Source organism: Drosophila obscura, unplaced genomic scaffold (genome assembly GCF_018151105.1).
Source record: "Drosophila obscura isolate BZ-5 IFL unplaced genomic scaffold, ASM1815110v1 contig_208, whole genome shotgun sequence".
Classification (NCBI taxonomy): Eukaryota; Metazoa; Arthropoda; class Insecta; order Diptera; family Drosophilidae; genus Drosophila; species Drosophila obscura.
The window spans coordinates 2,263,513-2,276,738 of NW_024542799.1; the positions used below are offsets into that span (position 1 = coordinate 2,263,513).

General features: G+C 47.0%; 5 protein-coding genes across 7 annotated transcripts; 3 read left to right on the plus strand and 2 right to left on the minus strand.

Annotated features, from left to right (window-relative positions):
• Positions 1 to 13: 13 nt before the first annotated feature.
• LOC111064766 (regulator of chromosome condensation) lies at positions 14 to 2,181 on the minus strand. 2 transcript variants are annotated; one of them, XM_022352533.2, is made up of 3 exons: positions 2,019 to 2,181; positions 1,234 to 1,942; positions 14 to 1,168 (listed from the first exon to the last, which is right to left on the minus strand). In XM_022352533.2, exons 2-3 carry the CDS (start codon positions 1,895 to 1,897, stop codon positions 267 to 269), a joined length of 1,566 nt encoding a protein of 521 aa, XP_022208225.2. In that variant the 5' UTR covers positions 1,898 to 1,942; positions 2,019 to 2,181; the 3' UTR covers positions 14 to 266. The 2 variants fall into 2 exon arrangements, with proteins under 2 accessions (XP_022208225.2, XP_022208226.2); XM_022352534.2 differs by having other exon boundaries at positions 1,234 to 1,959.
• A 497-nt stretch (positions 2,182 to 2,678) lies between these two features.
• Positions 2,679 to 6,107, plus strand: LOC111064762 (transcriptional repressor CTCF). The gene is made up of 3 exons (XM_022352525.2): positions 2,679 to 3,111; positions 3,168 to 5,086; positions 5,164 to 6,107. The coding sequence occupies exons 1-3, from the start codon at positions 2,745 to 2,747 to the stop codon at positions 5,266 to 5,268; spliced, it is 2,391 nt and encodes a 796-aa protein (XP_022208217.1). The 5' UTR covers positions 2,679 to 2,744; the 3' UTR covers positions 5,269 to 6,107.
• Positions 6,108 to 6,658: 551 nt separating this feature from the next.
• On the minus strand, positions 6,659 to 10,729 carry LOC111064770 (geranylgeranyl pyrophosphate synthase). 2 transcript variants are annotated; one of them, XM_022352542.2, is made up of 7 exons: positions 10,415 to 10,729; positions 10,046 to 10,200; positions 7,891 to 7,999; positions 7,566 to 7,826; positions 7,387 to 7,489; positions 7,197 to 7,324; positions 6,659 to 7,112 (listed from the first exon to the last, which is right to left on the minus strand). In XM_022352542.2, the coding sequence occupies exons 1-7, from the start codon at positions 10,478 to 10,480 to the stop codon at positions 6,951 to 6,953; spliced, it is 984 nt and encodes a 327-aa protein (XP_022208234.1). In that variant the 5' UTR covers positions 10,481 to 10,729; the 3' UTR covers positions 6,659 to 6,950. The 2 variants fall into 2 exon arrangements, with proteins under 2 accessions (XP_022208234.1, XP_022208233.1); XM_022352541.2 differs by having other exon boundaries at positions 7,891 to 8,035; positions 10,415 to 10,728.
• A 57-nt stretch (positions 10,730 to 10,786) lies between these two features.
• Positions 10,787 to 11,532, plus strand: LOC111064773 (signal recognition particle 19 kDa protein). Its single transcript, XM_022352544.2, has 2 exons — positions 10,787 to 10,958; positions 11,026 to 11,532. Exons 1-2 carry the CDS (start codon positions 10,894 to 10,896, stop codon positions 11,459 to 11,461), a joined length of 501 nt encoding a protein of 166 aa, XP_022208236.1. The 5' UTR covers positions 10,787 to 10,893; the 3' UTR covers positions 11,462 to 11,532.
• A 1-nt stretch (position 11,533) lies between these two features.
• Positions 11,534 to 13,198, plus strand: LOC111064768. The gene has a single exon (XM_022352539.2). It carries the CDS (start codon positions 11,845 to 11,847, stop codon positions 13,102 to 13,104), a length of 1,260 nt encoding a protein of 419 aa, XP_022208231.2. The 5' UTR covers positions 11,534 to 11,844; the 3' UTR covers positions 13,105 to 13,198.
• The last annotated feature ends 28 nt before the right edge of the window (positions 13,199 to 13,226 follow it).

Sequence of the window (13,226 nt, forward strand, 5' to 3'; positions counted from 1 at the left end):
GCGTTTTCAAATTATTTAAACAAGTCAGTTGTTTTATTAGAGTGATAAAAGGAATCTATCGCCGGTCGTTGAGTGTCTAAGATACACACGGAAATCAATATTGTAAACAAATTTACCATACAATCAGTTTCTGGCTTAGATCCATATGTATCTTGGGAATCTGACCGGGCGGAAACATTTCTTAATTAGGATAAGCGTAGGAGCCGCTAAATGCGACCAAAAACAAATTGGGTGAAGTCAACTTTTATTTAAATATATTTTAAGTTTTACTTCTTTTTGGGTCCTCCTCGTTTGGCAGGGGCCTTCTTCGGTGGAGTTTTAGATTTTCCACCTCCCCCCTTGGCAGTTCCCTCAGGGAAAGTCGGAGATGGCGGAGCAGGAGTCTTGTCCCTCTTGCTGCTCGTGGCTTCTGCAATCACTATCTTGTTTTCCTCCTTAGCAGCTCCTCGCTTGGCAGCGGCCTTTTTTGGTGGAGTTTTAGTGTTGGCAGTCTCCACGGTTGCAGTCGGAGAAGAAAGAGGAGTATCGTCCTTCTTGCTGCTCGTAACTGCTGTTGGCACATTCTCCTTTTGCTCCTTCGCATCAGCCTCGACCAAAAACAGACCGTGCTGGCCACCGCCCGATGCAAGCAGCATCTTTTTGTTTTGTGTATTTTTGCTGCTGATAAGAGCCGGCTCCAGTTCATCGTCGCCATCGCCTATACCCAGCTGGTAACTGGTGCCCATGCCCCAGGAATATAGCTTGCCATCTTCAGTAATGGCATATGAGGAGGTTTCGCCGCATCCGACGTGTACAATGTTGTTCGACAGATTACTAGGGGGCGATAATTGGTCCACTATATCCTTCTTATCGCCCAGGCCCAGGCGTCCATACTCTGGCCGACCAACGGCATAGCATCGTTGATCGCTCTTCAGAAATAGTGTGTGGTGTACACCACCAGAAATCTGATTGATGTCTTTCAGCGTAGTCTTAATGGGATGTGAAAACATATCCCCATTTTTCTCGCAAGCCAGCTGCTTGTAGTTGTTCAAGCCGACGGCCCAGATAGTTTCTGTCTTTGATTCCCGCAGGAACGTACAGTAATTGGTAGCCCATATAGCCTCGAACGGCTTGGATCGCTTAACGATCAGCTGGTCCGGTCGAAGTAAATCGCGCTTGCCACGGCGACCTGGTGAAATGAAAACGAAATCGTTTGTAAATTTGAAAAGACACACACGTGGGAAAAAAACTCACCCTCTCCGCCCAATGAACGCTCTGAAATGCGTCCCAGCTGGCCCTGCTCAGCGCATCCGACCGTGTACACCTTTCCACTGGTAGTTAAAATAACCAAGTGATCAGAGCCCGAGGCAATGCTGCAGCAGACAGTTCCCGCCAAAAGATTAGTTGGTACGCGCTTGTTGCCATCGAGTGTCAAGCCCATATTTCCATGCGAGTCGCGGAACGAACCCCAAGCATACACGCTGCCGTCTTCCAATATGCACGCAGAATGCGAATCTCCCGCCGAGATGCACAGCGCTTTGCCGGGCAAATCGACCAAGGCGGGCAACGACTCGCTGCCTTCCTCACTGGAACTCCGTCCCAAGGCGCCCTCGTCGTTGCAGCCAAACGAGTAGATATCGCCATTCTTCGTCAGGACGAGGCTATGCATGCCCCCAGCGCAAACATCCACAGGATTGGGGATGTTCTCCACCACAGAAAGACGCTTCCGCTCTTGGATATCCTCACCCAAGCCAAGCTGCCCGGTGTCGCCCGTGCCGCATACCAGCACGCTGCCCACAGTCTGGCGTCGCTTGGGTAGTTCCAGGTGAAAAACAATGCGCGCCCTTTTTGCCGGAATGGGCTGGTCGTCAGCCTCGCCGGCATTGTTGTTGTTCGTTACGGCCTTACGTCGTGGCATTATTTTTGCTGAGATATTTCACAAATTTAGTCACAAAAACTAACACTGAAAAAATGTACAAGCAAAATATAAGGTTATGGACGTGACGCTACCGCCTACCAAGGCAAGGCTATGCACTCACAATGGAAATTATGCCGGATATCTTAGGGACACGTTTTCCTGCAGATCCCTGCTGCTACGGTGGTTTTAATGCGAGTGAAAACCAAATAGCAAAAATAGAAAGATCAAGATTTTGACGGAAAATGCGCGGGAATCGGCAGCTGCCTGCGATGTGACCCAGGTTGCACTCGATAGGCACGTACACTATCGATATATGCCCAGGGTGCAACGCTTTAAAATGACGTTGTGTTGTGTCTTTTTGTCGACAAAAGATAGAAGAATTATATATTCCGCTCGAGCCCAGAAAATCCCATCGGCTGCTGCTAAATTTTTGATCCACCGAAATTACAGTCATTTTTATTGTTTCCATACGAATATCATCCCTGAATCGCATCCAAGTACTAGTCTCCAGGCAAGGAGGAATAGCATGAGATACAACTATTGGCTTTTAATCAAACAACTAAGGCACTACTTGAGACAAAAGCAAAATTGTATCCGCAAAGTAAAACAAATAAAGCATATCGAACAACTGGAAAACCAGCTTGACGCATGTACTTCTCTCGCACTGACTGCAGACTATCTCTGTTTTCCAGCTAGTCAGTTAGCAAAGTCTAATGTCATAACACCATTACGATTCAGCACTATCGATATTTGAATAAACTGTATCGATACTTGAGTAAATTTTATTGATATTGACGCCACGCCATTGACATATGTGCATACAAATACAATTTTAATTGTCTTAACAATGGCGAAATCGTCGCGTAAAACCGAGGATCTGCAGTCGTTCCTGAACAATTTCCACAAGGAAATAGAAGACGGCAGCGACGACAAAGTTGTGCACAAGATTCTGAAATCAATCCGAGCCGAGGACGGAGTCGACGAGGGCGATGAAGACTATGTTGAAGTCTCTGAGGAAGAACAGTCAGGAGAAGACGCGGACTATGATCCAGGTGAGGAGGAGGACGACGCGGACAAATACTTTATTGACGACGACGGAAACTGCTATATCAAGACAACCAAAAAGCAGAAGGAGCTGCTGGAAAAGTTGAAGAGCTCGGCCAAAAAGCCCAGCAAGACCACCCGTCCAAGTGCTGGTAAGGCGTCCAGCAAAGGTGAGTTGTACCAGGCAAACACAATCCACACATAACTAACGAAATTGTCCCTCCAGTCATAAATTTACGGCCTGCCGTATCTCCCCCGAAAAGGGTCACAAGGTCGGCAGCAGAGCCAAAGCCAATCAGTGTACGAGCAACGAGTGCAGCAGCAGTAGTAGCTGCTAGTCCTAGTCCCAAGCTGCCGGCAAAGGCATTTGCTAACACTACCAGAGGCAGGCCAAAAAAGGTACTAAAGGTTCCCTCACCGAAGCTCGAGCCGAAATCCGAGCCCCTCGACATCGAGCGCGAGATCGAGGAACTGGTGGCTGAAACAGATGATGCAGTTGTCGTAGCCGATATCACTGGAAATTCTGAATACACCATTGACAATGATGCCGTAGAAGCCCTGGACAATGTGGCTGATGGCGAGGTCTATGAGTTCGATGACAACCCACCAGAAGACACCAAGCAGGAACTGAAGATCACTACCAGGCAGTTCTTACTGAAGCCTGTGCCAACTGTGGAGAAAAAAACGCCCAAGTCGCATCCCTTCAGCTGTTCTCAGTGCGCCTACACGACCAACAAGAAGTTTCTCATTACGCGCCATAACAAAACTCACGAGACTGAGTTGTCCTACATATGCTCCATATGCGATCGAGGATTCAAGACCAATGTGGGATTGGTCAACCATGTGAACACCCATTTGGGGAATAAGCCGCACAAATGCAAGCACTGCGAGAGCGCCTTTGTCACCACGGGCGAGCTGATAAGACACACCAGATACAAGCACACCAAGGAGAAGCCCCACAAGTGCACGGAGTGCAGCTACGCTTCGGTGGAGCTGACCAAGTTGAGACGCCACATGACCTGTCATACAGGAGAGCGGCCATACCAGTGTCCCCACTGCACCTATGCCTCGCAGGACATGTTCAAGCTGAAGCGTCATCTGGTTGTCCACACGGGTGAGAAGAAGTATCAGTGCGATATTTGCAAGTCCCGGTTCACGCAATGCAATTCCCTGAAGGCGCACAAGCTAATCCACAGCGTTGCGGACAAGCCCGTGTTTCAGTGCACTCAATGCCCCACCACCTGTGGCCGGAAGGCGGACCTGCGCCTTCACACTATGCATATGCATACGGCAGATAAACCTATACCCTGCAAGCGCTGTGGCCAGAGTCTGCCCGATCGCTACCAGTATAAGCTGCACATAAAGACCCACGAGGGCGAGAGATGCTATCGTTGCAAGCTGTGCGAGTACGCCTCTGTTTCCCAGCGGCATTTGGACTCGCACATGCTCATCCACTTGGGTGAGAAGCCCTTCACGTGTGAGCTGTGCCCGCAGGCGTTCCGTCAGCGTCAGCTGCTGCGGCGCCACATGAATCTCATGCACAACAAAGAATACCAGCGGCCTGAGCCGCGCGAGAAGATGCACAGTTGCCCGGAGTGCACGCGGATGTTTACCCACAAGGGTAATCTGATACGGCACATGGAGACTCATGACGACTCGAAGAATGCTCGCGAGGAGCGGCTTAAATTGAAAATGGGTCGAAATGTTCGTCTACAGCCAGATGGTAGCATCGTGACTCTGGTCAACGAAAGTGACTTCGCCAGAGACCTCATTGACATGGAGGAAGAAGACGAAGATAACTTTGAACTGGCCGATGTGGAGCCGGACAACTATGATGATGAAATTTTAGAGGCCATCGGCAGCCCTACAGCGAAATCAAAACAAAATCCGGTTATTATCAACACACAACCCAGAAAGAGCTCCATAAATCAGCCCGTCATCATTAACCGCCGGCTCAGGTCCAAAGGCGGCACTAAGACATTCCACATTAAGGAAGAGCCAAACACCTCAGAGTTTACGGTTGAGCTGCAGGGCGATGATGGTCAGGTCATGGTCGTGGAACTGGTTAATGGCGACGAGGAGGTGGTGGTCAAACGCGAGCCCAAAGGCCCCAAGATCAATGCCGACAATTGCTTTGGCTTTGAGGTGAGTCAGTTTAAACTCTAAATACAAAAGAAAGCCATGAACTAACAAGGGTTTTCCAAATATTTGTATGATTTTAGGAGGATGACACCGAATATGCGGATTATGGGGAAGAAGATGCCGAAATGGATGGAACTTCACAGGAATTTCTTCAGCTAATGGATATGATCGAACAAGATAGTTAGTCCATTGCAGGATAAAAGTAAATTAATAAGGATCTTGCATTGTATGTAATAAGATAAGAGTTATACCGAAATACGTACACACGTAAAGTAATTTAAATATTATAGAATAAATGATTTGTTTTCTTAATTATATCCCCAAAGTTCTAGTATAGCAAATAATTCTATAACTCATAGCCAGTGGCGGATACTTATGTAATTAACCATTATTGTTTACGCACGACAGTAGCCAAGCTGTGTCGTCATTTTTCCGTCGCTTCGGCTAGCATGCAACAGCCTTCTGCTACCGTTTTTCGGCCCCAATACTGAAACATCATACTCAACAATAAACAAAACAGCTAGTCAAAGACCTTTGTAGCTGCACAGAAGTTGTTGTTAAAGATTCAAAGTATTTTTAGATGACAACTTGGCATAAATATTTATTTAAATACATACAATATATATATTTCAATGTTCTCAATAGTGGTATATGGGCAAAATGTTAGGTGCGCTTGCATTTGATCGAGCTGCAGCATGTCTGGGCGTGCACTGTGTAACGCTGTAAATTCTCGGCTAATTAATTATCGTTTCCTACCATAAAATGTTTGCATTGCATATTTGTTTTCATCCATCCTTCTTTCATTTCTCTCTCTCTTCAGCAATTCGGTTTCTTCACTGGCTATCATTTGTTTCTCTTGCCGTTTCAAGTGTATAACTACAATAAAAATATATATATGTATATATATTTAGTATATAATATATGTGTATGTATATACTTTAGGTGGTGCAATGTGCAAAAATCTGCTGTGCAGTGCGCATCATTATCATTTATCATTATTTCAATATATAGTACATATAGAGTGGTTTCTTTGTTGCTGTTTTTTTGCATAAAACGTTAACAATTTGTTTGTTGTTACATGTGTACATACATATATGTATACGAATGTATAATAATTAAAATGGAACAACGTCGATAAAGGAAGTTCGTGCACATTGAGGAGTTCTCCGAGTGAGTAGATACGAAAAATTACATTTAGAAATCGAAAATTGCTTTCAGTATCGGAAACACGAATACGAAATAGTACAATTAGAAATACAACAGCTTAAATATTGCATATCCTATAATTAAGTTAATGCTTTTTGAGATTTACTTGGCCCTGGCATTGGCCTGGCAAAAGGGAAGGAAACTAATCGAGGCCCTATTCTGTGCTCCTCCCCTCATATCTAATATTTAAATTGAAAACATAAGCGTATCAAAAAAAATGTAACTAAACTATACGTAAACGTAAACATAAACAAATTCATGGAAAGCTGTTCTATGGCTCATTTGCTAGCTCGTTCATAAGCTTGGCTTATATCATTTAACTTTTGGCTTAACAATTTTTCTTTTTGTAAGGCTGCTCTTGGTTTTCCCCTTCTCTTTTCCATTCCCTTCCCATCGTTTCCTTTCTTTTTTCTTCTCTGCCCTACATTTAGTTTTAGTTAGTTAAAGTTGGCTATTTGTGAGCCTTCTGGGAAGCAAAAGGGAAACATAAATCTCAGAATATTTTCAGTTTTTGCAGAAAACGCATTAGGGGCGCACTGAGGCAGGCACTGGCTCTGGCTGTGGCTGTGGCCCTGGCCCTCGGCTCGGTTCTTGGGTTAGCAGCAAAAGAGGCTCCGCCATTCGCAATTCACGATTGCTCCCTCTTTTGCCTCTTTGGCTGTTAATTGCAGTTAAGAGTGTTCTGGTTGGGGCTGTTGCGGGCGGTCACGTTGTTGTGATTGATCTGATTTGATTGCGTGATGCTGGCACTGTCACTGGTCTTCCACGAGAGCAGCTTATTGAGCAGCCGGTCCATGTAGGGATTGCTGCCCAGACGCATCACCTGCCAGAGAACAGAGGAGAAAGCATAGCAAGCACATCCATTAGCTATTAATAAAGCAATCAATTTAGTTCAAGGACAACCAACCTCTGCACGCGCCTCCGCATCCAGCGTCTCGAGAACCTTGCGCGTGTACTGAAAACTGCCCAGCTTTTCCAGCAAACTGATGCAGTACTTCTTGACCTCAATGTCGTGCGTGCGCTGGCGTAATATGTCTGCGGACACAAAACGTAACTTGATGAGTGGCGAGCCTTGGGGTCAAGTTTGTGATACTTACGTAGAACCTGTTTGTCCTGCTTTTGTGAACGCACCGCATGGATCACTGGGAAACCGAACTTTCCCTCCGTCAGATCCTCGGCAAAGCTCTTGTTCTCTGTGTACTGTAGGACAGAGAATGGTCAGGGTCGGGTCGGTGCTTGAGTGTCAGTGTTCAGTGTGCAGTGGACTATAACTCACCTCTTTCAAACTCAAGTTGCAGTAGTCATCACGTATTTGAAAGTACAGGCCCAGAATAGCCGTCAGCTTTGAGTAATCCTCCTTGTTGGCACTGAACAGCTGCATGAGGCGAATGGCCAGCATGAACAGGCCGCCAGTCTTGCGCACAGTCATCAGTTTGTAATCCGATTCGGAGGGACATGTGAAGCTATCCCGCCAGTAAATCTCCATTCCCTGGCCTCGATGCAGCTCCAGCAGTTGTTCCGTATAAACTTTGGTTGCCTACCAAAGATCCAAAAATTGATTAATTGAATTTCGCTCGAATCTTGGATATCAGATGACATACCTCTGGATGTCCCAGCAGCTGCACCTTCTCCAGGGCCAGAAACAGGGCATAGTTGGCCGCATTTATGGTGCTGGCCACGCCATAGATTGAATGGGCCACGGGCACACCTCTGCGAAGTATCGAATTGTCTTCAATATCATCAATGCTGTAAGTTAGTAGCAAGAACACATATTGAAGAGCAGGTCAGTGAATCAATCAATCAATCAATCGATCTTCTATGTTAGGAAATGTTCTAATCTAAGCTCACAACTAAAATTTAAATGAGAATAATAACTTGAAGCGTGAATCACGCTTCCATCCCCAGGTATCATCCACAACATGCTAAAACATATTTATGCACACGTATGTACGTGTTGGGTTGGTTGTATGCCTCTCATAATAATAGATGTGTAAATTTAAGCCCCGCTTTAAGGCCAACATCGCTTCAATAACTACGTTGCCCGCCAGGCAAAACCAAAGGCAAGGGGAAAGGCAACGGCAAAGGCAAACTGGGCAGCCCAACATTTGCGTAATTAAAAAATGTTTGCGCTCCGCCAAAGCTGGCAGAACCATTGAAAGGGAATTGGATGGCATGGAGGCGTGGGCGTTGGAGCGACAACGCACAAAGGGCGGCAGCGCAGGAGGCGTCGAGAGTGGAGGAGAGTGGGGCCGGGCCTCGAGGAGCCTCTGGATAGTGATGAGAAAAATGATGGTGGATGGTGAATGGTGGGCGTGCTGCGTTGCAAGAGTTGTCACAATGCCTGTCGACTGTCGGCTGGCTGACTAAATGACAATGGGCATAAGTGCATGAATGAGGCGCCTGACTGACGGACAGGACGGAGTGGGATGGAATGGGTTGCCATGGCAGGAGGTTGGAAAGTGGCTGGCTGCCTCGTGGCTCTTACTTGCAACTGGCATAGTTGCAAAACTAAGTTTTTGCCGATATGAAAATGCATTAGGAACAGAATAGAACACGACGAAGACAAGGCACTTGGGAGGACAGAACAGGACACGAGAGGAGAGGAGATAAAATGGGAATAGAAATGATGTCAAGGAACAATGAGGAGATTTTAAGCAGAATTAAGGCCATTTCAAAGTATTTGCATTTGAATACACGGGGCGACAGGTGGCCGGAGGGTATTAGTTTGCCTGATTGAACATAGAGAGAGCCATGGAGCAGGCTTATAGTAGCTGATTAGCTGCTGCTTGATGATGGTGACAATTCGCAAGGGAAGCACTAAGCTTTGCTCTCCACTGCTGCTGGCATCTTACAGACAAAGGCCCTAATTGAAAAGCGGCAGACACACTTCAATTGGGACAGTTCAGAGTTTAATTGTTGCCTGGGGCTGTAAGGCAGGCAGCATCCTCTCCCCCGTCATTCCGCCCGAGTGGGTGAAATGGGAATGGAGAAAAATCTAAATAATTTATGCAATTCCAGTTCGGGCAATGAAATGCCAAGAAATTCAATTGAAAAAGTATTGTAAACAGCCGATTCTGCGGGCTCATGATGAAATTTTGGAATGAATTGATTTGAGGCAAGCACGTATGTACATACACACACAGCAGAGCAGAGTACAGAACATTATCCAATATAGCAGCCAAACAAGGCCGCCAGTTAAATCCGTCCGAAGGGTGTGAGTCATCCGGCAAATAGAACCAAAACTGCCCTCCCAACGGTGTTATGCTAAATGGATAAAGACTTGCTGACAGACGATGATAAGAATACTCCAACGACCTCCATATGGGAGATAGGTTTTTGGGCAGTGCAGCACTTCTCATTTTTCCCCCAAAAATAAAAAGAGAACTTCACACCCCAAATAGGCTTTCAGCTGAAATCTATATAAACGAAAGCAAATAAACAAAAAAAAAGTCTATACAAAAGGCTGTGCAAGTGTGAAGTGAGATTACACAGAGATACCATGGGTATAGGTATGGGCATGGTATGGCTATGTGTATGATGGGGTTGGGGTCAAAACTGTGGTATGGGGGAAGGTAAACAAAAGCAACGGGCTGAGAGAGAGACACACAAATGCAAAACTAAAGGCAAAGGTCAAATTTAAAATTAAAACATGCTACACATGATTAGTTTTGAATGCAATATCGACAGGTTTTTCATACTACACAGGCACGTACATACAAATATATATATATAATAAATATATATATGCATACTTACAGCAAACTGGAATTATGCAGCATTTGTACAATATCGCCAATCTGCGCCAACTTTTCGGCCGGTATAAGCAACCAGTGATTGAAGGCCAAGGCCAGCTCCGAGCGAAATTGTTTGCCAGGAATCTGTTGTATGTATGTGAAGGGCTGCAGAAGAATCTGGGATAAGCGTTGGGGCACGTGGGTGCGTGGGCGACATGTAAATAAACCGTAAAGAAGTGGGAAGAAAAGAAGCGAGCCATGAAGTAAATTAGTTTGGGTTGGTTTTTGGGGGTGTCGGAGCGTAGACCCAGACACAGGCCCACGCGTTGGCGTCAAACTTTAAAATGTCGAAGTTCAGGCTCTTGAATGATTAAACGGAAGGGATAAGTACCTCATCCTGCTCTTTTTGCGTTGATTTATCTTTGGTTTTCTGCAGTATGCTGTTCAGTTCTTCCATTGTTGTGCCGCGAGTCTTGCCTTTGCTTTGTGTGGTGTTGTGTTCCGTTCCTGTGTGTGGCGTGTCGAGGGGGCGGGCGATGTTTACAACTAAGCGCCGCGATACGCGTGACTAGAATTGTTTCGAACGCCGCTCGTTTACTTAAGCTTGGAAATCGGTTCGGAGGCAACGCAGCGCACTGCTTTAAGACCAGAAAAAGACTGTTATTGAAGTTATTCTGCGACCAGCCATTTGTATATATTGTTGTGAAAACGGCGACCAGTAGAGTCGATTCATCGATTCATCGGATGCTGATATCGATGATATCGTCTCACTTTGTCCCATCCCTATTTCACGCAAGGTGCCTGCGTGGAAAAAACTTTCTAGATTTTTAAATTAAATCTACTGATATTTACAAAGAAATAAACACTACAATGGCAGAACCACTTCCCATGCGCATCAATTGGAATCCCGATTTGAAACACAACCAAATGGAGCGGTATGTTGGCTGGAACAACAAAACAAACCAAAGTCCCGTTCACATGCTGTCTTTATTGTTTTGCCAGCTGGATATGCATTTACCCCGCCTATATCAATAGCAAGAAGACTCGCCAGGAGGGTCGTCGCCTTCCCAAGGAGAACTGCGTCGAGAATCCACACTACCACGAGATGCGCGATGTTCTGTCTGTGACCAACATGCACTTTCTGGTGGAGACACTGAAATATCCCCGCGAGATCAGCAGGGAGATGCAATTCCGCGGCCGGATTCGCGTCCAGCTCCGTAATGCCGATGGCACGTTGTGCAGCAAAGACTTTCCCTCGCGCGAATCGATCATGCAGTACATTGCCGGTAAAATACCCCAGCTGAAGACGCGCCAGAACAAATCGGCGGATTCTTTCCATCAGCCCCAACCGCAGGCAAGTGGCTCTGGAGCTAGCGGCGGCGGCGGTGGTGGTGGTGGCGGCGGCGGTGGCAAGAAGGGCAAAGGCAAGCGCCGTTGATGATTTCCATCATGTTCTTAATGACATTTGTTTAGTTGCTTTCTTTTGTAATAAATTCGGTAAACAGAAAATATTTGTACCCGTATGGTTGTGTCAAGTTCAAGTGCAGGAATTCGGCCTTGGCATGCCGATCTGTCCCAGAAAGAGAAATCAGCACACAGAGCATACGACTCGAGCATAGAACAGAACCCCATTTAGAAATGTTTCAAGATCACGCGATGTCAGCGAAAATTCCGGCGAACTGAATAAAAAACGAAATCGAAAATCGAGCGACTGTCACGAAGCGGAGAAACATCTACAATTTCACCTGGTCAGCGTATAAAAAGCGTCGCGCGTTGCAATCGTACAGCCACAACCAACCCAATTCGAGAGCCGCCACGACCATGACACCGGAAATTATGAAAACTCGGAGCCTCTACGCCTACACCATAGCCCTAATCTTGGTTTGGCTGGCAGTCCTTCAACTACATATGGCTGCTGCAGTGCCTGAAACCACCGAGTCTACGTCCGTACTCTCCACTACATCGCTGCCAGCGGCATCATCTAGCAATGCCAATCCCCTGACGGAGGCCAAGCACGAGCGGAACTGCAAAGCCCTCTGCGAGCATTGCGGCTGTTTGGGCTTCTACTGCGGCGAAGAGTGTCTCTGTGAGTGCAACAACGAGAACTCGGACACGGAATGCATTCGCACCATGCAGGTGAACGCGAAAACACTGAACACTCCCTTCCAGATCCTCATCCAGGGCCCCAGCAGCAACCGCTTCGTGCGCAACGCCCAGCAGTTTGAGCAAAGGCGCGATCTGGTGGCCAGGAGCGCCACTGGACCGAAGACAGCTCGTAATCGTCGAAACACCATCACCATCTACAAGCCCTCCAGGTCGGCGGGCAAGCAAACAGCCAGCCAGCTGACGGCTAACGCTCTCGAAACAGTCTCGAAGGGGGCCAAGGAATCGGAGCTAGCAAGGCATAAGCGATCGGTAGATCACCTGGAGTGGTTCAACGATTTCGCCAGCACAATGGTGCGCCCTTCTCCTCTGGGGACACGTGGCCAGAAGCAGCGGGAGTCCAAGCCTGCGGCATTCAAACGCCAAGCCGCTCCAGTGGAGCCTGTCGCAGTTACACGTCGTGAACCTTGGTTCTTTGAGCAGAGTGGAACTCCGCTCCTACGTCCTGCGCCCCTACAGAAGCGACAGCAGGCGAATCGTGACAGCAAAAGGTTCTGGAAAAGCAAGAAGACTGCGTCCCGCAAAGCCGCATCCTTTGAAGAGTCACAGAGAGAAGCAGTGAAGTCTGGACGGGACATTAGACCACTGAGAGATGCAATGCACGTGGTGGAGCGTATTCCGCGCGTCCTTCAGGACACTGTGAGCCATTTGTCATCCGACAACAACAGCGGCGATGTCTTTAGCCTGAACATCATGAACGATGACGTTGAGCCCAAGGAGCCGGCGCCCATTCCTCGTCGTCACAGGGCCCGCCTCATGAGCAAATCCCGCAACGATATTGAACCAGAAGCTGTGACCCTAGCACCTGCAGGAGGTTTCGCTCCTCCCGCTCCACTGATACCCCAGCGTGGCCTCCTCTTCCCTTGGCTGCGGCAGCAGCGTTTGAGGCGTCTTCAGCAAGCTCGCGGAAATCAGTAGAACACAAACATAGCGCGTTTTTTATTATCTTTGTTGCATATTTTTAAGTATTCTTCGAGCAATAAATTTTCAGGCGTTAAATTTTTAAAATCGATATTTATCGACGCAACCTTGTTGTCCTA

Coding starts and splice junctions, on each gene's coding strand:
- LOC111064766 (XM_022352533.2), bottom strand. CDS start 1,897: ATGCCACGACGTAAGGCCGTAACGAACAACAACAATGCCGGCGAGGCT. Junction 1,169..1,233: donor GCGTTCATTGGGCGGAGAGG/GTGAGTTTTTTT, acceptor TCATTTCACCAG/GTCGCCGTGGCAAGCGCGAT.
- LOC111064762 (XM_022352525.2), top strand. CDS start 2,745: ATGGCGAAATCGTCGCGTAAAACCGAGGATCTGCAGTCGTTCCTGAAC. Junction 3,112..3,167: donor TGGTAAGGCGTCCAGCAAAG/GTGAGTTGTACC, acceptor TTGTCCCTCCAG/TCATAAATTTACGGCCTGCC. Junction 5,087..5,163: donor ACAATTGCTTTGGCTTTGAG/GTGAGTCAGTTT, acceptor GTATGATTTTAG/GAGGATGACACCGAATATGC.
- LOC111064770 (XM_022352541.2), bottom strand. CDS start 10,480: ATGGAAGAACTGAACAGCATACTGCAGAAAACCAAAGATAAATCAACG. Junction 10,201..10,414: donor CGCAAAAAGAGCAGGATGAG/GTACTTATCCCT, acceptor CGCTTATCCCAG/ATTCTTCTGCAGCCCTTCAC. Junction 7,113..7,196: donor ATGCGGAGGCGCGTGCAGAG/GTTGGTTGTCCT, acceptor GTTCTCTGGCAG/GTGATGCGTCTGGGCAGCAA.
- LOC111064773 (XM_022352544.2), top strand. CDS start 10,894: ATGGCAGAACCACTTCCCATGCGCATCAATTGGAATCCCGATTTGAAA. Junction 10,959..11,025: donor AAACACAACCAAATGGAGCG/GTATGTTGGCTG, acceptor TTGTTTTGCCAG/CTGGATATGCATTTACCCCG.
- LOC111064768 (XM_022352539.2), top strand. CDS start 11,845: ATGACACCGGAAATTATGAAAACTCGGAGCCTCTACGCCTACACCATA.